Source organism: Oratosquilla oratoria, chromosome 16 (assembly GCF_046742065.1).
Source record: "Oratosquilla oratoria isolate Oo_2021 chromosome 16, ASM4674206v1, whole genome shotgun sequence".
In the NCBI taxonomy this organism is placed as follows: Eukaryota; Metazoa; Arthropoda; class Malacostraca; order Stomatopoda; family Squillidae; genus Oratosquilla; species Oratosquilla oratoria.
In genome coordinates this window covers 57,518,540-57,542,445 of record NC_134792.1, presented here as the reverse complement: position 1 = coordinate 57,542,445, position 23,906 = coordinate 57,518,540, and the positions used below count along the sequence as shown (strand labels likewise).

Below are 23,906 nucleotides of genomic sequence, written 5' to 3'. Positions count from 1 at the left end.
TTCATTTTGTTGTCTGTCTGGTGTAATGACATGGGAGAGTTGGGTTGAGGGCCCTTGCATGGAACTATGTAACTATCATTTTCATGTAATGTTCTGATTTGGAATTTGGTTTCAATGTAAGAGTTCTATAAGAATGTTTTTTATGCATCCAATTAATATTCCCAATGCTTTTTGTATAATATAGTTTGTAAAGTGTCTATATTTTCCCGAGTGTTGGAACTACACTTTGGTTGAGTGGTTTTCAAGTACTGTTTATGGAATATGATTAAATTTCCCTACTGATGTCCAAAGTCCATGCCTAAATATGTTGGAGATGAAATGTTTAAGTAGCATGGTGGAGGATATTAGGATGGACAAGACAGAAATATGGTGATGCTGAGAATTGAGACGGAAACAGAGCTGGCAGATAGGGTTGGTCAAATCATGCTGAAAATGGTTTGGGAAAGTGGAATGAGCGAGCAAAGAAAAGACGGGCGGGGTGAAATGTAGAAATGTTTGGAAGGGAAGACCAAGAATGTGGGATGAGGCTTTCAATGCAAGATGAATGTCTGTTGAGCAAGGAAGTGAGTGCCTAATATAGGAGTGAACGTTGAGTTAGTAAGTAGATGAGGAAGGAAACAATATAATAAACTAGAGACAGTTTGGATTCAGACAGGGAAGATCATGTGCTACAAATTTAATGTTTCTACTCAAGACTAATAGATACAATACAAGAAAGGGATGGATGGGCTGATTGTGCTTTCCTAGACTTGCAAAAAAGCCTTCAACAAAGTAACACAAAAAATTATTAAAAAACTGGAAAACATAGGAGGGATACAATGTAATCTACTAAACAGGATGGAGGATTTCCTGCATGGTAGAACAATGAGAGTAGTGCTCAGAGAAAAGTGTTCAGGTTGGGAGGTGATTAGTGGAGTTCCACAGGGATCAGTATTGACTCCAATAATGTTCGCTATTTATGTGAATGACATGGATGAAGGAGTGGAACGTTACATGAGCTTCTTTGCAAACGATGCTAAATTGTTGAGGAGAGTGAAAACTGAAACTGATTGTGAATCACTACAGAGAGACCTAAACAAGATTTGGAAATGGAATCAGAAGTGAAAAGTAGACCTCCAAATTAAGAAATGTAGAGTAATGGAGTTCGGAAAAAGTAAATCAGCACACCAGCAAATTTATCACAAATATCACTCAACAAGTATCAGAGGCTTGCAACAATGAAGTGGTATGCTAAATCAGTAGGGCATTAAAAGAATTTATAAAAGTGAAATAGAAAAAGGAAGAAAATAATATCAAAGCTGGTGTCTAAAATATTTCATCACAAGACCTAAAAAGATACATTGATGACCATCGCAATGATGTTTGAAACAATACAATAATTCATGCTTGTGTAACACACCGGGATAACACCAACCACCTAATGGGCTGGAATAAACCCAATTTAATTATACGTGAAATTGGCAGGATATGGAGGAACTGTCTTGAAGCAGCAGTTATTCAAGTATCAAACAGTACAGAACAAAACAAAGGAACATTCACCATTGCACTCCCCAGTAATTCATTTATCAACCATGGAGGAAAAAGTTTTGGAGAGCCATCCAAAATATGCCCTATCCAGTTATTCAAAAGCAACCCTTCCATTTTCCTTTCCATTACCCACCTGCCCTTTTATCTATCTATATATCAAGGGCTTTATCCTCCTAATAAGGAAAGTAGCCAAGTCAAAAGCCACATGCCCACTTCCACCCATTCCACTCCCATCCATCACCCTTTCCTCCCTCATCTTAGCTCCTAGTGGATGAAGGATCACCCCTATCCTGCCCACTGCCCAGGGTCAGAAACAATCCAGCAAGACAAAGTACATCCACAGCAAGGCCATATCACTTGCTGAGTATCAGTGACCGCCCCCCCCCCCATCCCCTCATGTGGAAAATAGAGATGATGGGAAGAAATCACTTCAGGATGCCTCAAAATATAATTCACACATAACCATTCCATACTACCCCCCCTACATCCCCTGTCCCCTCTCCACCTTGCATCATAGTATCACCTATAAACAGCCATTCTCCACTCACCCCTATCTCAAGCCTTCTCCCTTGCTCATCAGACATTCCCCTCTTGCTCAAAGCCCATTTCACTCCATCCTATCTCATCTTTGGTCATCCCTTCAAGTTCACTCCATCCACCTCTGCCTTCCACACCTTATTAAGGACTTTATAGCATAAAAATGAATGAACTATGCCCTTGATTCAACATCACCGGTGACAGGGATTGAACTATCATCCCCTTGACCTTCATTGCAAGTAACGACATCCTAACCTACTCAGCCAAGCCCTTCCATTAGAAAGGTGAAAGTGAGGAGCCTACAAAAGGAGGTACAGAGCTACATCCAAAGTTGTCATCTTTGCTCTATGTGCTTGGACTGTTTGGGCTAGGAATCAGAGCAGCACAGAATTCAAGCTCACAACTAAGAAAATATGTAACCAGCATGTATTCAATTGTGCCACCTGTGCAGTTCCACACACTTACAAAACAAAGCAATGAGAACAATAACAGGATGCACCAAAACACCCCAATAGAACACCAGCAAACAGGAATAAAAATCTTCCCCATAGTAAATGATACACAGTTCTATGTTACTGCCCTGAACTCTATTCACCCATCTCATTACATCATACAAGCACTAACAGCTAAATTATATATATATATATATATATATATATATATATATATATACACACACATACATATATATATATGTACATGTACATATATATTAGCTCAGTAACATGCAGCTAATACTTTAAGGACTATTTGGAGCACCCCTATGGACCAGAGCCATACATCATTTTGTCTGTGCTAGAGGAAATATGTACATACATATACCAAGGCTTTTTCCCCCTTTCAAGGGAGGTAGCCAAAAAGGGAAAGGCATAAAAACACTCCCACCCATTTCATCCCTAAATACACTCCACACCCCTCCCACCCTCCCTCTCATCTGAGCACCTCCTGGATGACGGGTCATCCCTGCACCCTGCCCACCGCCCTGGGTCAGAAGCAGTGTCGCAAGACACAGCACATCCACAGCAAGGCCGCTTCATTTAATCGGCGACCCCCCCTCTCCGTCCCCCCTTGCATATAAGGAGAGGACGGGGAGAAATCCCTTCGGGCTGCGTCAAAATTTACTCACACATACTACCCCCCCCCGCCCATTCCTCCTCATGCAATCACAACATCATCCATATACAACCAAATATGTACTCATAGAAAAATGCTACTTTACTGCATTGCAACTGTCCCAACAAACACGGTCAGCCCCCTCCCCTCTTAACACTGTCTTTGATTATGTATTCCCATTTTTGCCTCTGTCCACCATGGTATGTAGAAGAAAGAATATTGTCACTGAGTTTTCCCACTTGGGACATTAAAGGTGGCTAAAACTGAATGGAGTGATGGGACTAGGCATCCTGCTCTCTATAACCATAAGGGGTACATTCCAACAAGAAATCAAGGCATAAGAGGGTTTGAGAGGAATTTTCCAACCAGAACCCTAGGATTTAAGTCTTAATGTGCATGAGTGTGATATGGATGAGAATAAAAGGGAAGAGACTGGCAGTATGTTTGAGAGGTGGAAGATGAATATGTTGTCATTAAGTACATTGAAAGGGAGTTTAGTGGGGAGGGTGGCAAGAGTTAGAAGAGGACAAGGGAGGGAAGGGGTAGCTTTAATTGTGAATGAGGATATGTGCAAGTGTGTGGTAGAGTGGAAGAATGTTTCTCCAAAGTTAACCTCTTCAATACGAGTCAAATTCTCACACAAAGTGTCAGATGCCTGATGTATGATGATGCATCACAATACCCACGTTATGAGATAAAAAGTCATTACTGATTTACTTGTTTTCTTTAAACTTTGATAATAAACACAGAAAATAAGATCAAGCCAGTTCACAGAATTTGGAGGTCACTCGGCTACAACAAAATAAACATCAGGGTGCTGGCATCCTTATATACCCACTTAAACCTTATGACACCTACAAAGATGTCATCATATGAAAGAGGTTAATGTGGATGAAGGTCAAACTGGTAAGGGAGATGTGGGTCTTCGTAAATGCATATGGGCCTGGTAGTGGGAAGTGTAAAGGAAAGAGAAGCTTTTTTGGATAGATTTAAACGAGTGCTTAGAGTTTTGGGAGGAATGTCAATGTAATGTTTTTGGAAGAGCTCAATGCTACAGTTGGGGATGATAAAAAAGATTGAGTGGGTGAGAGGTTTGTGGTTACTGGTGATGTACTTAGTTGATGATAGCAAACACAGTGTTTAGGAAAAAAGTCAAGCACAAACTCACATGGGAGAGGGTGGTGTATGGAAGTGTGGTTAATAAGGCATTAATGGACTAAAAAATGGTATCCAGGAAAGGAGTACGAAGAATTCTGGATGTCCTTGTTCTTAACCCCTTCCATATGGTGACGCCTACATAGGCGTCATGAGGAGCAAGTGGGTACGCGAGGGTGCCGATGTCGGCATCTTGATTATATTTATTGTAGTTGTACCTGCGTGACCCCTATACTCTGTAAACTGGCTTCATCATATTTTCTAAGGTTATCAATATTCACGGGTGAGAGAGAGAACGATTGATACAGCCGTGACTTTATTTTTTATAATGCGAGTATTATGACAACATCATACATCTGGCAGCTAATGCTGCCCACAAGATTTTGGCCCAGCGTGAAGTGGTTAAGGGAGAGAGTGGGGGAATACCAGATAAAAAAAATTATGGAAGGTAAATTGAGAGTGGAGGATAGGTGGAGAAAGATGAAAAGGGCAGAAGACAGAGAGGTGCGGAGTAGTAAACTGTTTAAATGAGAAGTAAAAGGAACAGAAGCACATGGAGACACTGAAAGAAGTGTGGGTGGTGAAGGATAAAGTAGAGGTAAGAGTGGATGATAAATTGGGGGGATCAATGAGGGAGTGACAAGGTGTGCAAAGCTGGTATATGGAACAAAGAGGATTGGAAGGAATAGAAGGGTAGTGAATGGTGGGATGAAGTTAAGGTTAAAGAGAGAAGTGAGCTTTCCAACTGGTTGCATAGGATGAAAGAAACACATGAGAGCCATAAAGCAAAAAGAAGCGAAACATAAGATAAAGGGAGGAAAAATAAAAGAACATATAAAATGGGGAAGAGTATGACAGAAAATTTTGAAAGTAATAAAAAGATATTTTGAAAGGAAGTTGGAGAGATAGGGGAGGCAAGTCAATTATAAAAGGAGCAGATGGACAGATGTTAATTAACCTCTTCACTCCGGGGCACATCGCACATCTGGTAGCATTAGCTGCCCGACGTGTGATGTTGCGTCATAATAATCGCATTATAAAAAATAAAGTCAGTCCTCAATCGTTCGCTCTCTTTCACCCATGTATTTTGATAACCATAGAAAATTGATGAAGCCAGTTTAGAGAGAATGGAAATTACGTAGGTACGACTACAATAAATATAATCAAGATACCGACGTCGGCATCATCAAGTACCCACTTGCTCCTCATGCCGCCTACGTAGGCGTCACCATATGGAAGTGGTTAATAGAAGAGGAGGCCATAAGGAGAAGATGGATAGAATATTTTTGGGAGCTATTAAATATGGAGGATGGTATTGATGGTCACAAAGGTGCTGAAAATGATGATGGGAGAGGAAAATGGAGAAATAAGAAAAGATGAGGTACAAGTAGTTTTGAAAATTATGAGAACAGGTAAGGCACCTGGGTTAGATGGGTGTCATGTGGAGTGTCTAAAGAAGAGAGGTACAGTAATACTGAACTGGTGAGGGAGGGTAGAGTGCCTGAGGACTGGAGGAGTTACACTTTACAACGGAAAAGGGGAAAAATGTGAGTGTTGTAGTTTCTGAGGGATCAGTTTGTTGAGTGTAGTTGGGAAGGCATTGGGGAGGCATTTAATTGAGAGGATAAGGAGAGGAACAGTAAGAGTTTAAGAGAGGCAGGGGTTGCATGGACCCGATTTTTGTGGTATGAGAGATAGGTAAGCTTTAACATACGGTAAGGATGTTTTTTTGGGCCTTTATAGATTTGGAAAAGGCTTATGACAGGGCAAGGAAGGCACTGTGGGAGGTTTTGCAATTATATGGGATGGGGAAAGCTGTCTAGGGCAGTCAACAATTTTTTCAAGAGTACAGCCTGTGTTAGAACTGGTAAATGAGCGAGTGGTTTGAGGTAAAGGTAGGAACATCAGGGATGTGTCATGTCATCATGGCTGTTCAATGTGTACATGGATGGGGTGGTGCAGAAGGCAAAGACAAAGTGGCAGGAGACTGGAGATAGTTAAAGAAAATGGAGAGGAGTAGGAGGTGTGCCTGTTGTTTGATGACACTGCTTATTGCTGGGTCAGAGGGGGGATTAAGGTCAGAGGGGGGATTAAGGAAGATAGTGACAGTTTGGGAGGGTATGCAATAGGAGAAAGTTGAAGGTAAATGTGGTTAAAAGGTAATGAGATGTATAAGCAGAGAGGATGGATGAGAGTTGGAAGCGAGTCTTAAAGAAGAGGGGCTGACGGAAGTGGATAGCTTTAGGTATTTCAGGTTACATGTGGCAAGAGAGGAGTGGAGATGGAGGTAAATTTTAGACTGAGAAGCAAGTAAATGCCTTGGAGGATAAAGGATAAAAAAGCATCATGAGAAATTGGCATTTGTGAGATGCAAGCAGGAAATTATATGAAGCAGTGATTAAGCCAATGGCACTATATGGGTCAGAGATCTGGAATTTAATAGACAGAGAGGAAAAGTTTAAATGTGTTTGGGATGAAATGCCTAAATATGGTAGAGGTTACAAGGAAAAGGATATGACAGATAGGGCTGATGAAAGATTATTGGGATGGTTTGGACACATGAAGAGAATTAATTAAAAATTAGTAAAAGTGACAAGGAAGGCAGAGGTGGACGGAGTAAACTTGAGGGGGCAACCGAGGATGAGATAGTGTGAAAGGGTCATTGAGCAAGAGGAAAATGTCTGTTGAGCAGGGACGTGAGAAGGCAGGAGAGGGGCGAGTAGAGAATAGCTGTGTATAGATGAAAATGTCACACAAGGAAGGGGGGCTGAGGGATGGGGGTAGGAGTGGTTGTGTGTGAATATTTTTATGCAGCCTAAAGAGATTTCTCTCAGTCTCTTCTTTTTCTGCATGAGGGGACATGGAGGGGGAGTCACCAGTTAAATGAAGCAGCTTTGCTGTGGATGTGCTGCGTCTTGCAGCATTGCTTTTGACCCTGGACAGTGGGCAGGATACAAGGATAATCCATCATCTGTGAGGAGCTACGATGAGAGGGAGGAAAGGATGGTGGATGGGAGTGAAATGGGCGGGAGTGGGTATATGCCTTTTCACTTGGCTACCTCCCTTGTAAAGGAAAAAGATTTGTATATAGATGTATACATATATATTAATAAATGTATATATGTACCAAAGACTTTACCCTTACAAAGGAGGTAGCTAAGTTAAAAGACACATACCCACTCCCATCCGCCACCCTTTCCTCCCTCTAATCTTAGCTCTTTGTGGACGACTGATCATACCTGTATCCCACCCACTGCCCAGGGTCAAAAGCAATGCAGCAAGCCATAGTACATTCACAGCAAGGCCACTTCACTTAATTGGTGACCACCACTCTCCATCTCCTAATGCAGAAAAAAAGAAGACTGGGAGAAATCCCTTCAGGCTGCATCAAAATATCATTCACCCATAACCATCTCCTACTCCCCTCATTCCACCAACTCACTCCCATCCTAGCAACACAGTATCACCTATACACAGCCATATACATATGAAGAGCTAAGATAAGAGGGGAACAAGAGTGGTGGTTGGGAGTGGAAAGGGTGGGATTGGGTGCATGCCTTTGACTTGGCTACTTCCCTTATTTGGGAGCAAAAGCCCTTAGTGTGTGTATGTATATGCATGTGTGTATTTACCTAATTGTAGTATACAGGAAAGGAACAATGCTCTTTGGGTCCTGTCTCCTATTCTCTAATTTTCTAACATATCTAGACTTGAATTCATGTACAGTTCCAACATAATTTACACCATTGATTTCCAATTATCATATTTAGATTTGAACTCGTGTATCGTTTGAGCTTGCACTATATCACCTATGCTATCCCACATATCTAAGCACCTATAAGAAAAACTGTCTTTCTTCACAACCTTTCAACATGTGGTCTTCCTTACTTTACCTCTATGATCTCTTAAAGCCCTACCATCTATCAGATCTCTTATATCAATGCAATCTACCCCCTTTAGTGACCTGAATACTATAGTCATGTCACCTATTTTTCTTTGATCTTTCAAAATTGACAGATGTAGTATTTAAGTCTTTCCTTGTATGGTTTATCTGCCAGGCTAGGGCCCAGCTTGATTACTGCCCTTTGTATTTTCTCATCTTGCTTATATCCTTCACTCTGTGTGGGAACCATTCTACTGACCCATGTTGTGTGTCTGAGTCACCATGGTCTTGGATCACATGTTAGACTCGTGATTGACAGCTATTTCCCTCACAGAAGTGAGCTCAGAGCTCATATATGACCAATCTATGGGTAATGTGACCTTACACACACACACACACACACATGCCCAATCCACAAGAGTTGGAATAACAACCTGCAGTGCAGCTATACTTTAGTTATTTCAGCCATGGACTGTGTGTGTGTGTGTGTGTGTATTTACCTAGTTGTATCTTATGGGAAGGGGAGCTATGCTCGTAGTGTGTCACTGCCTTTGTATCTCGCAGTGTTTGCTCTAAAATTCATGTATGGTTTTTGCACACACTATTGTTTCATCCACTTTATTACAAGTGTGTGTGTGTATGTATTACCCTAATTATATTATACGGGAAGGGGAGCTATGCTCATGGTGACCCGTCTTTATATCTCACAACATCTACACTTCCTTCATTTTGCCCAAGTTAATGTATGCGTCACCTGCCTGGGCCTCTTCACTTACAGTCACACAGCAGCAACAGCTGGAGAAAGTGCAGAAACGAGCCTGCCACACAATTCTTGGCAACGAATACACCACCTATCAACACACTCAGACTTCCAACCCTTGCTGACCATTACCTTCAGACTCTGAGATCATTTGCGGTCACCCTGGTGAAACATCCTCAGCACTGGGACCTGTTACCCCCACCAGTGCCACCACCATGGCGAGAGGTGCATCACCACAACACTGTCAAGGCAGAGCACACACCAACCAGTATAAGAAGAGCCCCATACCGACATTTGTGGACTTAATCAACAAGAAATAACAATGTTGTACAACACAGCTAATCCTTAGCTTACCGTTTTGTTCTTTTTAATGCTTGTAACATCTTTTCATTGTTATATTTTATAGTTTTATAATAATGTAGGCTTTATATTTTCAGCAGTAATGCTGCTATATCCAATAAACCGTATATGATTATTATTATCATTATTAAATTCATCCAGTTTGTTCCAGACATCCACCACTCAGTGTGGATTTTTTTTTTTTTTTTTTTTTTTTTCCCCAGATATCTTCTATAACTGTCCTTCGAGTTTCTTTTTATGTCCCCTTGTTTTTCTTCTATCCCACTATAATAGGTCTTCCATGTCAAGGACTTCCATGCCTTTCACAATTCTGCAAATGGCCAATAGATCGCCTCTTTCTCTTCTTTGTTCCAGGGTTGGCAGTTCCAGTTTAGACAGTCTTTGCTCGTATGTCAATTTTGAAAGTGTTGGGGCCATCTTTGTCGTTGCTCTTTAGATTCTTTCTGTTTTCCTTATGTTCTTTTTTGTACTGGGTGTCCATAGTGTTGCTATGTACTTCAATCTTGGTCTTATCAGTGTGACTAATATTTTCTTTACCATTACCTCATCCAAGTAATTTAAAGCCACCTTTATTGATCTTACAAAATTGAGGGTTTCTCCAATTAATTTGTTTATCTGCTTGTCTGGGGACATGTCTTTGGTGATGATTACTCCTAGGTCTTTTTCAGAACCAACTTTCTTTACTTCCTTTGCATCAATCTTATATTGTCCTGATATTCTTCTTTTTACTTTTCCAAATTCCATCATACATTTCTTAATGTTGAAGTCCACTTCCCACTTCTGACTCCATTCCCAGACCTTGTCCAGATCTCTCTGTAGCAATTCACAACCTTTTTCCATACTTTCTTTAGTATTGTCATCTGCAAAGTTCATCTAATATTCTGCACTTTCATCCATGTCATTTACATATATAGCACACATTTGAGGACAGTGAGGCAATGGAAACACAAGAAGAGCTCTTCTCATGTCTCTGTTTCCTCTCTGTCCTCAAGTTTGTCACAATGAATAATCATTATACAGCAAATATTATTGGAGCCAATACTGAACCCTGTGGTACTCCACTTATCATTTCTTCCCAGATCAAGTTTTTATCTCTGACCACCGTTCTCATTTTTCTCCCATGCAAGAAATCTTTCCGTTTATACCTTCTGTTGTTTCAAGTTTTCCTAATAATTTATTGTGTGGTACTTTATCAAACGCCTTTTGTTTTGTAAGTCCAGGAAAGCACAATCTGCCCATATGTCCCTTTCTTGCATTATATCTATTAACCTGAACTAGAAACAGATCAAATTTGTGGCACATGATATTCCCTGTCTAAAACAGAATTGTCTCAGATTTAGTATATCCTCCAGATGTTTAGTCCATCTACTTTTGATAAATTTCTCACAAATTTTAGCTATTGTACTTGAAAGGGAGATAGGTCTATAGTTTGTTGGGTCTTCCTTGTTCCCCCTTTGTATACTAGCACAATATTGGCATTTTTTCAGTCTTGCGGTACCTTTCCTTCTTTGAGCAATCTATTATATTTTGTCTTAGTTCACCTCTACATCCTTTCAGTATCCAGTTTGCAATTCCATCCAGGCCATGTGATTATCTGACATCAATGTCACAAATTATTTCTCTCTTTGTGGGGGGGGGGTCTTTCTCCCCTTCCTTCATCCCAATTGTATACATTTTCTTGTGAATACAGATTTGAAATGTTTTTTTGTTTGTTTTTTTAGCCATTTCTATATCCTTTGTACATTCTATGTTCCCTTGACATAGTTTTATTATTTCCTATTTATTTTTAGTTAACCATTTACATATCTAAAGAATAATCTAGGTTGATCTTTACATTTGTCATTTTCATAGTTTCGTTTTTTTTTCCCTTGCACATTTTTATATATTCATTTCTTAGTTTGATATACATTTGCCACTTTCCATTTTTTTTTTTAATCTTTTCCAAGCTTTGACTCTTTTATCTTTTGCCTCACTACATTTTTTGTTATACCAGCATTTAATGTACACCCTTTCCTGTTTTTGTTTTGGTACGTATTTATCCATTCATTATAGATTTCTTTTAATAGCGTCCATTTCTCTTCCACCAATGTTTCTTCATTAAAGTTTTCCCAACTCACTTTTTGAAAGAATTTCCCAAGTTTCCCAAAATCCTTTTCTGTCTTTCTCATTTTTCCCCATATTTACTCTTTTAGTTCAAGTTCAAGTAGTATGTGGTCGCTCTTTCCAATTGGTGTCCTGTATTCAATTTTATCCACAATTTCAGGCTTTGATGTATTAAATCTAGTCTCAACAATTCTTCGTTATTTCTGTATCTGGTATTCTCTTTTACCCATTGAGTCATTGTGTATTCAATGATCATGTCCAGTAGTGTGTTTCCCCAAAGGTGCTCTCCACCCTTCACTGTCATCTCCCAATATATCTCTTTAGTTAAAATCACCAATAATTACAAGATTTTCTCCTTTCAGTATTTCATTTAATGTAAGCCTCATGTCTTCCAACATTTTGGGATTATCCCCTCTTTCCAAGAACGTGTTTTTGGAGGCACGTAGATCACCACAAACTTTCTACTTTTCTCATCACTATTTTCAACTTTTATCATGATCAATTCCACATTGTCTTCTGTGATCTTTGTTACATTTAAGCCCTTCTTAGTAAAAAACATGACTCCTCCATCCTGTTTTTCTTTACTTTTTATCCAGTGATTATATAAACCTTGTCCAACACTATTTAGTGGTATTGGACCTTTTAATTTCATCTCCACAATTCCCATTATATCTGGTTTTTCTTCTGCCAGATAATCATTCAATTCATCTAATCCTGAATTCAGACCATCTATGTAGGTACAAGTTACTTTTAATTTTTTCATTTTCCTTCTCGTTTTGTTTCCTTTCTTTTGATATACCATTTTCTCAGCCTTAAAAAAAAAAAATTACCTTCATTTTCTTAGTGTCTTTTCTTTTTCCTCATTGCTCATTTCCTTTTTTATCAATATATTTTAGTAGTTTTCACTTTTTGCCAACTTTCTGTTTTTGCTAATACTTTTTATACTATCATTTATGATCTCAGTTTAATTTCTAGAGATTGATTCTTTTCTTTTGAGTATTGTCTCATTCTATGCACTTCTATTTCCTTTCCTATTTCTTGCCCCTCATCTTGTACCTCTTTCAGAATTTCTTTTGCTATTTCTTTCTCCTCTTTTTCTCTTAAAATATCTTGCTACATTGTGTTTTTCTTTAATACCATATACCACTATGCCCTTCACATCCCTGATCCAGTTTTCTTCCACTTGTACAATTTCTATAAAAGCTATTTTTTTGTTTTCCTGATCTAATTTCCATTGGTTTTTTAATTTCTTGAAGATGTCTCCTTTATGCTATCTCAACTTTTTCAGTCACCGCTTTACTTTTTGTTCTTTTACTTTTCAAAACCTCATTTTTGTTAGATCTTCATTTTTCTTCCTTACATTTTTTTTTTTTTTTTTTTTTTTTTGGGGGGGTCACTAAGCTCTCTATTGGTTTCTGCATTTTGTTTTTTCAATTCAGTCATTTCTCTATACATTGCCATGTATTCTGCTCTTACATCTTTCTTTAATTCTGTAATCTCTTGATCCCATGAAATATTTTTATACCTCATCTCCCTTTCTAAATCTATCTTTTACCTTGTCTTCTACCTTCTCTTGGAAAGCTGGAAAATCCTACATTAGTTTCTTCTTCATACCTTTGGTTTTGTTTCGGCATCTCAATATTACAGTTTTTTTAGGGGATGACATGAGAGAGGAAGAGAGAAGGAGTTTGAATGTGTTTGAGATGAGGTGTCTGAGAAGTATGATAGGGGTTACTAGGCTAGATAGAGTGAGAAATGAGGAGGTGAGGAGGAGAACAGGGGTGGAGAGGGAGTTGGGAGATAGGGTTGATGAAAGAGTATTAGGATGGTTTGGACACATGGAAAGAATGAGTGAAAAAAGATTAGTAAAAGAAGTGTGGAAGGCAGAGGTGGAAGGAGTGAATATGAGGGGCGTCCTAGGATGAGATGGATGGATGGGGTGAAAGGGGTTTTACAAAAGAGAGGAATGTCTGTGGAGGAAGGACGGGAGAGGACTGAAGATAGGGGTGAATGGAGAAGGGTTGTGTATAGATGAGGCTGTGATGCATGAGGGGAAGTGGGTGGGGGATGGGGGGGTGAGGAAGTATGTATGAAAAAAAATTGACGCAGCCCGAAGGGATTTCCCCCCGTCTTCTCCTTTTCTGCATGAGGGGACGGAGAGGGGAGGTCGCCGAATTTATGAAGCGGCCTTGCTGTGGATGTGCTGTGTCTTGCAATACTGCTTCTGACCCTGGGCAGTGGACAGGATGCAGGGAGGAGGGTGGAGGGGAGTGGAACATATGGGAAATGAAATGGGTGAGAGTGATTTCTATGCCTTTTTCTTTTTGGCTACCCCCCGTGTAAAGGGGAAAAAGCCTTTGGTATATGTATGTTGTATGTAATTTCACTCTATTAATTTCGGGTACCTATTAAGCTTTCCCCTTTCCAAACAAATGCCAAACTAGGTGTTCATTTCCTCCAACTTTGCAAAAAATCACTATCCTCCAGAGCTTGTTCTTGACATCCGTTCCAGTTGGTGGTTCGCTGGTGTATGTATTCTATATATATATATATATGTACATACATATACCAAAAGCTTTTTCCCCTTTACAAGGGAGGTAGCCAAAAATCAAAGGCATAAAAACCATTCCCATCCATTCCATCCCTAATACACTCCACTCCCCTCCACCCTCTAACCTCCCTCTTATCTTGGCACCTCCTGGATGGTCATCCCTGCATCTTGTCCACTACCCTGGGTCAGAAGGAGTGACTCAAGACACAGCACATCCACAGCAAGGCTGCTTCATTAAATTGGCGACCCCCCCTCTCCGTCCCCTCATGCTGAAAAGGAGAAGACGGGGAGAAATCCCTTCGGGCTGCATCAAATTTTTCACATACATACCTCACCCCACCATCCACCCACCCATTCCACCTCATGCATCACTACAGCATCCATATACAAACATTTTCCATTCACCCGTCTTCTGTCCTTTCCTCTCCTTCCTTAACAAACATTTGCCTCTTCCCCAAAGCCCCCTTTCACCCCATCTATCCATCTCATCCTAGGACGTTCCCTCATGTTCACTCCCTCCACATCTGCCTTCCATACCTCTTTTACTAGTCTTTCTTCACTCATTCTTTCCATGTGTCCAAACTATCCCAATACTCTTTCATCCACCCTATCTCCCAACTCCCTTACCACCCATTCTCCTCCTCACCTCCTCTTTTCTCACTCTATCCAGCCTGGTAACCACCATCATACTTCTCAGACACCTCATCTCAAACACATTCAAACTCCTTCTCTCTTCCTCTCTCATGTTCCATGTTTCTGCCCTACACAGTGCTGTTGGCACAAACACTCCCTAATACAATCTCCTCTTAGCATCCATTCCCAAATGTCTATTTCTCATTACACTTTTTAATCCACCAAGGCATTTACTCACTTCTCTCAATCTACATTCTACCTCCACCTCCACTCCTCCCTTTCCTGCCACATTCGCACCCAAGCATCTAAAACTATCCACTTCCTCCAGTCGCTCTCCCTTTATACTCACTCCAGTCTGCTGCCACTTTCACCCCTTGTATATCTCATCACCTTACTTTTACCCGCATTTATCTTCAACTTTTTTCTTTCACACACTCTCCCAAACTCTGTCACTAACTTCCTCAATCCCTCCTCTGATCCTGCTACAAGCGCAGTGTCATCCACAAACAACAGCTGGCTTATCTCCAACTTTTCTCCATTTTCTTTAATCATCTCCAGTCCCTGACCCACTACCCTTGCATTTACCTCTTGCACCACCCCATCCATGCATAAGTTGAACAGCCAGGGTGACAAAACACATCCCTGATGAAGTCCCACCTTTACCTCAAACCACTCACTCTCTCCATTTCTAATCCTGACACATGCTCTACTACTTTCATAAAAACTCCTGAGGGCTCCTAAAAGCTTTCCTCCTATCCCGTATATCTGCAGTACCTTCCACAGTGCCTTCCTGTCTACATTGTCATAAGCCTTTTCCAGATTCATAAAAGCCCAAAAAACATTACCTTTTCCTATAGCTTTCTCACATATCTGTCTTACCACAAAAATCTGGTCTACGCAACCTCTACCTGTCCTAAGTCCACACTGTTCCTCACCAATTACTCCTTCTGTTCCTCTCCTAATCCTCTCAATCAAGATCCTCACATAAGCCTTCCCAATGACACTTAACAAGCTAATCCCTCTGAAACTACTACACTCACACTTATATCCCCTTTTCCCTTGTAAAGTGGAACTATACAGGCACTCCTCCAGTCCTCCGGCACTCTACCCTCTCTCTAACAAACATTAAATAACCTCACCAGCCAGTCCACCATCACTGTACCTCCTTTTTTTTTTAGATATTCTGCATGGCATCCATCCAGACCAGGTGCCTTACCTACATCATCTTAACTGCCTTCACTTCATCCTTCCTTATTTATAACTCCTTCATTTTCCTCACTCATCACAGTCATTTTCTTAGCACTTCCCACTGCAACTATCTTTCCCTCCCTATCCTCCTTCACATTTAGCAACCCCCTACAATACTGTGCCCATCTTCCTCTTACTGCCTTCTCTTCCATTATCATCTCTCCATCTGCACTTTTTACCTCTCTTAATTTCTTTCCAAAACATCTTTTTATTACTTTCAAAATTTTCTGTCATACTCTCACCCCATTTCACATCTGCTCTCCTCTTTGCCTCCTTTACCTTGTGCTTTACTTCTCTTTTCTTTTCTTTGTACCTCTCATATGACTCCCTCGTCCTATTTTGTAACCAATCTGTGAAATCTCGCTTCTTCTCTTCTACAACCTTCTTTGTTTCCTCATCCCACCACTCACTACCCTTCCTTCTATTTCCTCCCATCCTTCTTGTTCCACACACCATCTTTGCAAACTTTGTCACTCCCTCCTTAAATCATCCCCATTCCTCCTCCACTCCTAGTTCTACTCTATCCTTCACTCCCTCCCACTCCTCTCTCAGCTTCTTCTTCTACTCCTCCTTTTCCCAATACAAGGAAGGGAGGGATGTGGGATGGGGAGGTAGGGGGTTGCTTATGTGCAAATGATATTTTGAGGCATCCCAAAGGGCTTTTTCCCTGTCCTTTATTTTTCTGCACAAGGGGGGGGGGGGGGTGTCACCAATTAAGTGAAGCAACCTTGTTGTGGATGTTCTGTCTTGCTGCACTGCATCTGACCCAGGGCAGTTGGTAGATTCAGGGATGAATCATCATCCATGAAGAGCTGAGATGGGACAGGTGGAGAGGGTGGTGAAGGGCAGTGAAATGGATGGAAATAGGTGCATGCCTCTGACTTAGCTACCTCCCTTATAAGGGGGAAAAAGCTATTTGTATATAGACATGTAAAAATATTGTAAAGTGATACATTATTGAAATACAGTCTTCTGGGAATAGGCATGGACCTGGTTGTGTCAGCAACTGAAGACCATAAAATTTTAAGTGCTCAAAGAGTTGTACAGAGGGTGAAAAATTATTTAGAATGAAGAACTTACCAAAGATACAAATCAAGAAAAGATTGAGTACTAAGTGCTCTAGCACAAGTAGTAAACTTGATGCGCTTATCTTTATAATGGTGCTTTGATGTTGAAAGAAAAGAATAACAAGGCTATAGCAAGAGAGGAAATATAAAGTGCAATTAAAGTGACAGAAGCTGGTAAGGCACCTGGGTTGTCGTAATGAGTGTCTGACATGGGTAGTTATTGAGGAATGGCTTGTGAGATAATTTAATGTGCCTATGGTAAGGAAGTGTTCCTCTGGGCTGGAGGAGTTCATGTATAGTTCCCGTATGTAAGATAATATGGGACAATCAAATAAGGTAGTTTTGGAGAGATCAGTCTGTTTAGTTGCTATGGCATTTGGGAAGTGTTCAGAGGACATGTTCAGATGGAGAAACTAGGGAAAAGAAATGTGTGTTTAAAAAAGGATGTGGGTGCATGATCAAATTTTCATAGACATATGTGAGAAGCTTTTGATCCAGGGTAAAGATGTCTTTTTGGGCTTTTATAGATTTAGAGTGTGTGGATGATAAAATGTAGTAGCAGCCAAGACTCTCCACCCTACTCCCTTCCACCACCGACTGTGTTTCCCTTTCTTAGCTCCTGGTGGATGAAGGGTCATCACCATCTCCAACCCAATGCACCTCTCTACCTCCTTCCCTTGACAGAGAAGATGAAAATTGCAATATGGGCTGTGTTCCCAATATATCAGACAGGAGAAAATCTGTTGAGGATAGTCAAAAGTTTTTATAAGAGTTGTCGTGCTTGTGTGTGGTACAGGAATGGAAAGAGTGAATGGTTTAGGATGAAGGTGGACCTGCACCAGAGTTGTGTAATGTCACCATGGTTGTTCAATGTGTACATGGATAGGGTGATGAGGGAAGTAAATGCAGGTATTAGGCAGGGGTTTGGAGCTACCAAGTGGAAGTGATAGTCAAACTAGTTGTTGTTTGTAGATGACTGCTCTTGTAGCTGTGCAAGCTGTGTGACTGTGTAGCTATGTGACCGAAGCAGCAGTAGAGTTTGGGAGGATATGTGAAAGAAGAGAGTTGTGTGGGAAAAAGGTGATGAGATGTACACAGGGATAGGGTGGCAGTGGCATTGGAGGCAAGATTAACCCCTTCAATATGGGCCAAAATCTCACAGGTAGCATTAGCTGCCAGACGTGTAATGTTGCGTCATAATACTCGCATTATAAAAAATAAAGTTCTCTTTGACCCGTGAATTTTGATAACCATAGAAAATATGATGAAGCCAGTTTACAGAGTATGGTGGTCATGCATGTACAACTACAATATATATAATCAAGACGCCGACATCGGCATCATCGCATACCCACTTGCTCCTCATGACACCTACGTAGGCGTCATCGTATCGAAGGGGTTAAAGGATAAGAGGCTTGAGGATATGGAGAGCTTTAACATCTTCAGTACGGGCCTTAACCACTTCACTACGGGACTTAAATCTCGCGGGCAGCAGCCAATGCCAGCCGTACGACGTGTCGTAATAATACTCGCATCATAAAATATAGTCACCGCTTATATCGATCGTTCTCTCTTTCACCCGCGAATTTTGAAAACCACAGAGAATGGGATTCAGGGCACATTTGGGAGAATGTAAAAACACAGGGGCGACTACAATAAATATAATCAAGACGCCGATATGGCAGCGTCGCGAATCCACTTGCTCCTCATGACGCCTACGTAGGCAGCACCGTATGGAAGGGGTTAAATCTCGCGGGCAGCAGCCAATGCCAGCCGTATGACGTGTCGTAATAATACTCGCATCATAAAATATAGTCACCGCTTATATCGATCGTTCTCTCTTTCACCCATGAATTTTGAAAACCATAGAGAATGTGATTAAGGGCAGTTTATAGAGAATGTCAAAACGCAGGGGCGACTACAATAAATGTAATCAAGACGCAGATATGGCAGCCTCGCATATCCACTTGCTCCTCATGACGCCTACGTATGCAGCACCGTATGGAAGGGGTTAAGTACTTGGGGTCACATGTTGTGGCAAATGGAGTGGAGGCAGAGGTGAATTACAGAGTTAGGGAAGCAAATAAATGTCTGGAGGGGGAATGACAAGTATCATGTGAAACGAGTATCTAGGGATGAACACAAAGACAAGAATGTAATCATGAGAAACGAGTATCTAGGGATGAACACAAAGACAAGAACGTACAAGGGAGTGATTATGCTCATAAATGTATGGAACAGCCCAGGAATCCTCTGACACAGACCCAAGTGCAGTGTCATCAGCAAACAACTGGTTAACCTCCCACTTCCTTCCATTTTCTCAAGTATTTTCCAATTCACAGTCTATATACCAAAGGCCTCTACCCTTATAAGGGAAGTAGGCAGCCAAGGCTCTCCATCCCACTCCCATCAGTCACCGACTGTGTTTCTCTTTTATCATAGCTCCTTGTGGATGAAGAGTTATCCTTATTTCCAGCCCATTGCACTTCTCTACCTCCTACCCTTTTCTTCCTCTTCCTCTTCCTCCTCCTCCATGCTCAACTTCCTCTCCACCAAAAATTTACCTGACACTCCTCCACTCTCTCCTTTGAAATATGAACATCCAGAATTCTTCCAATCTTTCCTTTGGATACCCCTATATGGTATGGTAGGTGTTACAAGGATGGATAGAATAAGAAATAAGGAGAGAGGAAAGCCAGGATGGAAAGGGAGCTGGCACATAGGGTAGATGAAAGATGGTTTGGGCACATGGAAAGAATGAATGAAAAAAGACTGTGTGGAAGGCAGAGGTGGATGGAGTCAACTTGAGGGGAAAACCAAGAATGAGATGGATGGATGGATGAATGAGGTGAAGATGGCTTTAAATAAAGGAGGAATGTCTCTTGATCAAGGAAGGGTGACAGCAACAGATTGGCAAGTGGAAAATGGTTGTGAATGGACTATAATCTGGCACATCCTGAAGCAATTTCTCTATCTTCTCTTATTTTTGCATGAACGGATGAGGAGGATGGGTCCCTGTTTAAATGAAGCAGATGGCCTTACTGTGGATGTGCTGTGTCATACTGCACTGCTTCTGATCCAGGCAGTGAGTAGGGGACAGGGATGTCCATGAAAAGCTAAGACAAGAAGGAAATGGGAGACATATGTGAGTGGGATGGGAGTGAAATGGGATGAGAATGGGATGAAAATGGGATAAGGGTGGGATAGGGGTGCCATGGGTGACTTGGCTGGCTACCTCCCTTATAGGGAAAAAGCCTATCAGTGTTAAGATAGACCACTACATAGTCCATTAATGCCCTATCAACCACCATTCCATTCACCACCTTTTCCCATGTATACTTATTCTTGGCTCTCTTTTTAAACACTGTGTCTGCTATTATCAACTCCCTTTCTAAACACATCTCCAACATGATCTCTCAAAGAATCTTACCTCACACCCCAAACCTCTCCATGACTCCATCTATTGGCTTATTTCCTACTCTACCATTTAAATACCCAACACTATTACGTAACATCCAGAACTCAGACAGAGAGAATCTATCACAGCTGTAAAGAGCTGTACCTCACTGCACTGCCCTTCATCCAAGCAGTGTAACAAGAGGAATGACCTTTCATTTACATGGTACCAAGACAGGAGGAATGTTAAATTTGTTTTAACTCTGTACATTGCTTTGACGCAGCCATCTTCGATTATAAGGTAGAAAGGACCTTCGGTACTTATGAACCACTGTGTCAATACGATGAGATCATTTCCAGCTCCCCATTTTCCCTAGAGTTATGATAACTACTCTGCATCATGAAGATAATAAATTGAATCCCATAAAAAAAAAATTGGAGGCCATACAAGTATTATGGGGAAAAATAATAAAATAATAATAAAATAAATAAGTACTTACATAGAGTCGCTCTTCTCAGCATCTTCCATTTCTATGTCCATATCATTGGAGTCATGAGCACCACTACTGTTCACAGTAACACTGCCAAGAGTCGTCGTGCTGCTGGTATTACCCGGTATTGACGTGGCGACACTGTGCAGAGAGTTCTGAAGCTCACCCCCTCGCACTAAAATCAACATCAATTGTTTATTACAGTTTACTCACAACATATTGCAGCAAAATTGTCCAAAACAAAAAACCTTATCTATGTTTTCATCTACCGAGTTTCTCTGCTAAAAGAAATTTGCATTCCACAATGACCAAATATGAACTGAGTAGACACTTACTAAGTGCTTGTCCAGCCGCTGAGGATGCAATGCTTGCTGGTGGGGGGATAGCTCCAATGAGTGGCTGTCCCAACATAGAGGACACTGGTGGATGAACACCAAGAGGTGGCATACCCATAGGTGGAGGTACACCCAAAGGAGGCACACTGGGGGGCATGAGACCCTGTGGCATTTGAGGCATTCCTCCAGGGGCCACACCAGGGGCTACACCAGGAGCTGAAGATATTTTGTTGTTAATAGTTATTACGAAGAGCTCATCAATAACAATATGAAAAGAACATCATCATTAATACAATTACAAATCATATCGACTCCACTTGAACTTACGTGGCATATTTGGAAGGCCAAATGGCGGAGGCAACATTGTTGGAGGAGGAGGAAGTCCTGGGGCAGCAGTTGGCATTGGAGGAGCCTCTCTTGGTAATTCTGCAGGCTTGTCCACTGGTGGAGGGATGGAGGGCAGAGGCGGTACCTCTGGAGGAACTCTCGAAGGTGGCACTCCTGGGGGAACCCCAATGGTCATGAAGTTGGGCATGCCACCTGGCCGCCCATCTACACCATAACGCCCTGTGTGTTCACAAATATAATTTGTTAGCAAGTGACATCCAACATACGTATCTAGCTATAATAGCTACAAATAAAAGAAATATCATAACTACATTTTAGCTCATCTAATGTCAAAGAAGAAATTGTATTGTAAACAAACCCTTTAGCCAAACGGGTACAGTTTCTTCATCAATCATGCCACCCTCTTCCAACTGGTCTAAATCAAAACTCATGGATGCATGTTTGCTGTAAGGAATGTAGGAGCATCCAACATCTACTTCCCAGTAGTCCTTGAATTCTTTCCCTTTGACACCTTTACCTGGTGCCCAAGCTAATGTGATGGCTTTGTTCTGAAACAAAGATGTTCACTGTAAATGCCATGAGGCTCATATCAAACATGAAATGAAACATTCCAACAAGAACTAAAAGAAAATATTAGTTACACTGATAAGACGAAGGTGATTTTGAGTGGGGAAGTGTCATGAATAATAAAGTGGTGAGGGAGGAAAGGAGTGGTTCTGCTGATAAGTGTGGAGACAGGGAAGTGTATAATGGAGTGGAAGTGTCTTCAGGGTTAATGTGGATGAAGATGTAACTGGGATAGGGGATAGGGGTTTTTCTGATAGCATAAGGTCACGGTAGGGAGACAAAAGGAGAGGAACAGAAGGCTTTTAGGATGGTGTGCGTCTGAAGGATTTTGGGAGGAATGGGAGTTTTTTTTTGGATGGTGTGTGTGTTTAAAGGGTTTAAGGAGCGTAAATGTGGGGGGGGGGGGCAATGCTTGGATGGGGGGAGATGAGTTAATAATTGGAGTGTGAGTGCGTGGGGGGGGGGTTGTCTGTGGGTGCCAGGTAAAAATCTTAGTGGAGAAATGTTGGAAAAGTGTTTACAAAGAGTTCATGATGGCAAGCACAGCATTTTCTGGGTATGACTAGGGTAGGTCAGTTGAATGTGTTCGGGGTCTTTTGTGTAATGGTTGCCCCAGGGACAGTTTGTTTCTGTGGCATGGCTTATTCTGTGTTGGCACGGTTTCAGTACAGGATGATGACCTGAATGAACTTGTGTTAATGTAGTTCTTGCATCTCTTGGGAGGGAGAAGGAGCAGAATGGAAACTAGGGGAAATTGGACTAACCAGAATATAGGTAGGAAAGTGGCCAAATGGATGTTGTGGGAAAAAAGGAGGGGTAAACTCAATATTTTGTAAAGAATACAAAAAGTGGTGTCACTGAAGATGCTCAGAACTGACTTGGGTAATTAGTGTGCAGAATGTGCCTAGCAGAAGAGGAGGAGATAACAGATGTGGGGGAGAGAAAACTGATAACTGATGCAGAAAGAATTTAAGTTTACGAATCTTTATACTTGGGTGACGTACTGGACCGAGATGTTGGAGTGGCATGAAATAAATGGAGAGACGGAAAACTTATTAATGAATTGAAGCATCAAACTGAAGAGCAAAAGCAGTGCTTACGAGTCACATATCATGCTAGTTATGTTGTGTAGTGATGAAATGTGGACAAGTGAAGGATATACTGAGATGTGATGAACTGATGCTTAGGTATATGGCTGGTGTGGGGTAGCAGGACAGGGTGCCTAGTGGCAAAGTGCCTGGATGTAGATTGAACGAGATACAGGGAAGAATGAAACAAGATTTTCCAATAGGAAGTGAAGGGGCGGAGGTGAGGATGATGATGAAAATCAAAATATCATGAAGATGGAAATGATTCATTAAATTCAACCTTAAATACAGAAGATGGACTACAAAGAAGACCAAAGCCCCTTTCCCTGTTAATAGGGGGCAGCCAAATCAAAGTACACACCCACATCAAAGAATTAAAACCCATTTGACAACCATTCCAATCTCAGCACCTCAAGGACAAAGGCTCATTCCTGTCCTCCATCACACTGCTTGGATCAAACACAAGGCAACAAGGTACATTTCCAGAAGAGAGCATTACAACCATAGCTGGTTTACCCTTACTGCTTCATCATTTGTACTCATTATTGGTCCTTATTAAGTACAAAAGGAACCAATGACAAGAGCCTGCAAGTGTGGTCCTACAAGATGGACATCAAAGAGAATCATCTCCCTATCATCTTCAAAAACCATGAACATCTTAACCTCCATCTGGAGATGTAGCCCTGAGGGGCTGACGGTCTTTAGACAAGGCCCAACATCTATCGCCTTCTCAAAAAAGGACAC

At 41.2% G+C, this 23,906-nt stretch overlaps 1 protein-coding gene across 4 annotated transcripts in view; it reads right to left on the bottom strand.

The window, feature by feature from the left end:
- The window catches only part of Isha (Insulator su(Hw) mRNA adaptor), a 118,230-nt gene that overhangs the window by 52,822 nt on the left and 41,502 nt on the right, over positions 1–23,906 (bottom strand). For all 4 annotated transcript variants that reach the window (XM_076199917.1, XM_076199920.1, XM_076199918.1 and 1 more), the window contains 4 exons: positions 21,866–22,055; positions 21,487–21,726; positions 21,160–21,375; positions 20,834–20,999 (listed from right to left, as the gene is read on the bottom strand). In XM_076199917.1, coding sequence (XP_076056032.1) covers positions 20,834–20,999; positions 21,160–21,375; positions 21,487–21,726; positions 21,866–22,055 — 812 coding nt within the window. The remainder of the gene's footprint in view (positions 1–20,833; positions 21,000–21,159; positions 21,376–21,486; positions 21,727–21,865; positions 22,056–23,906) is intronic.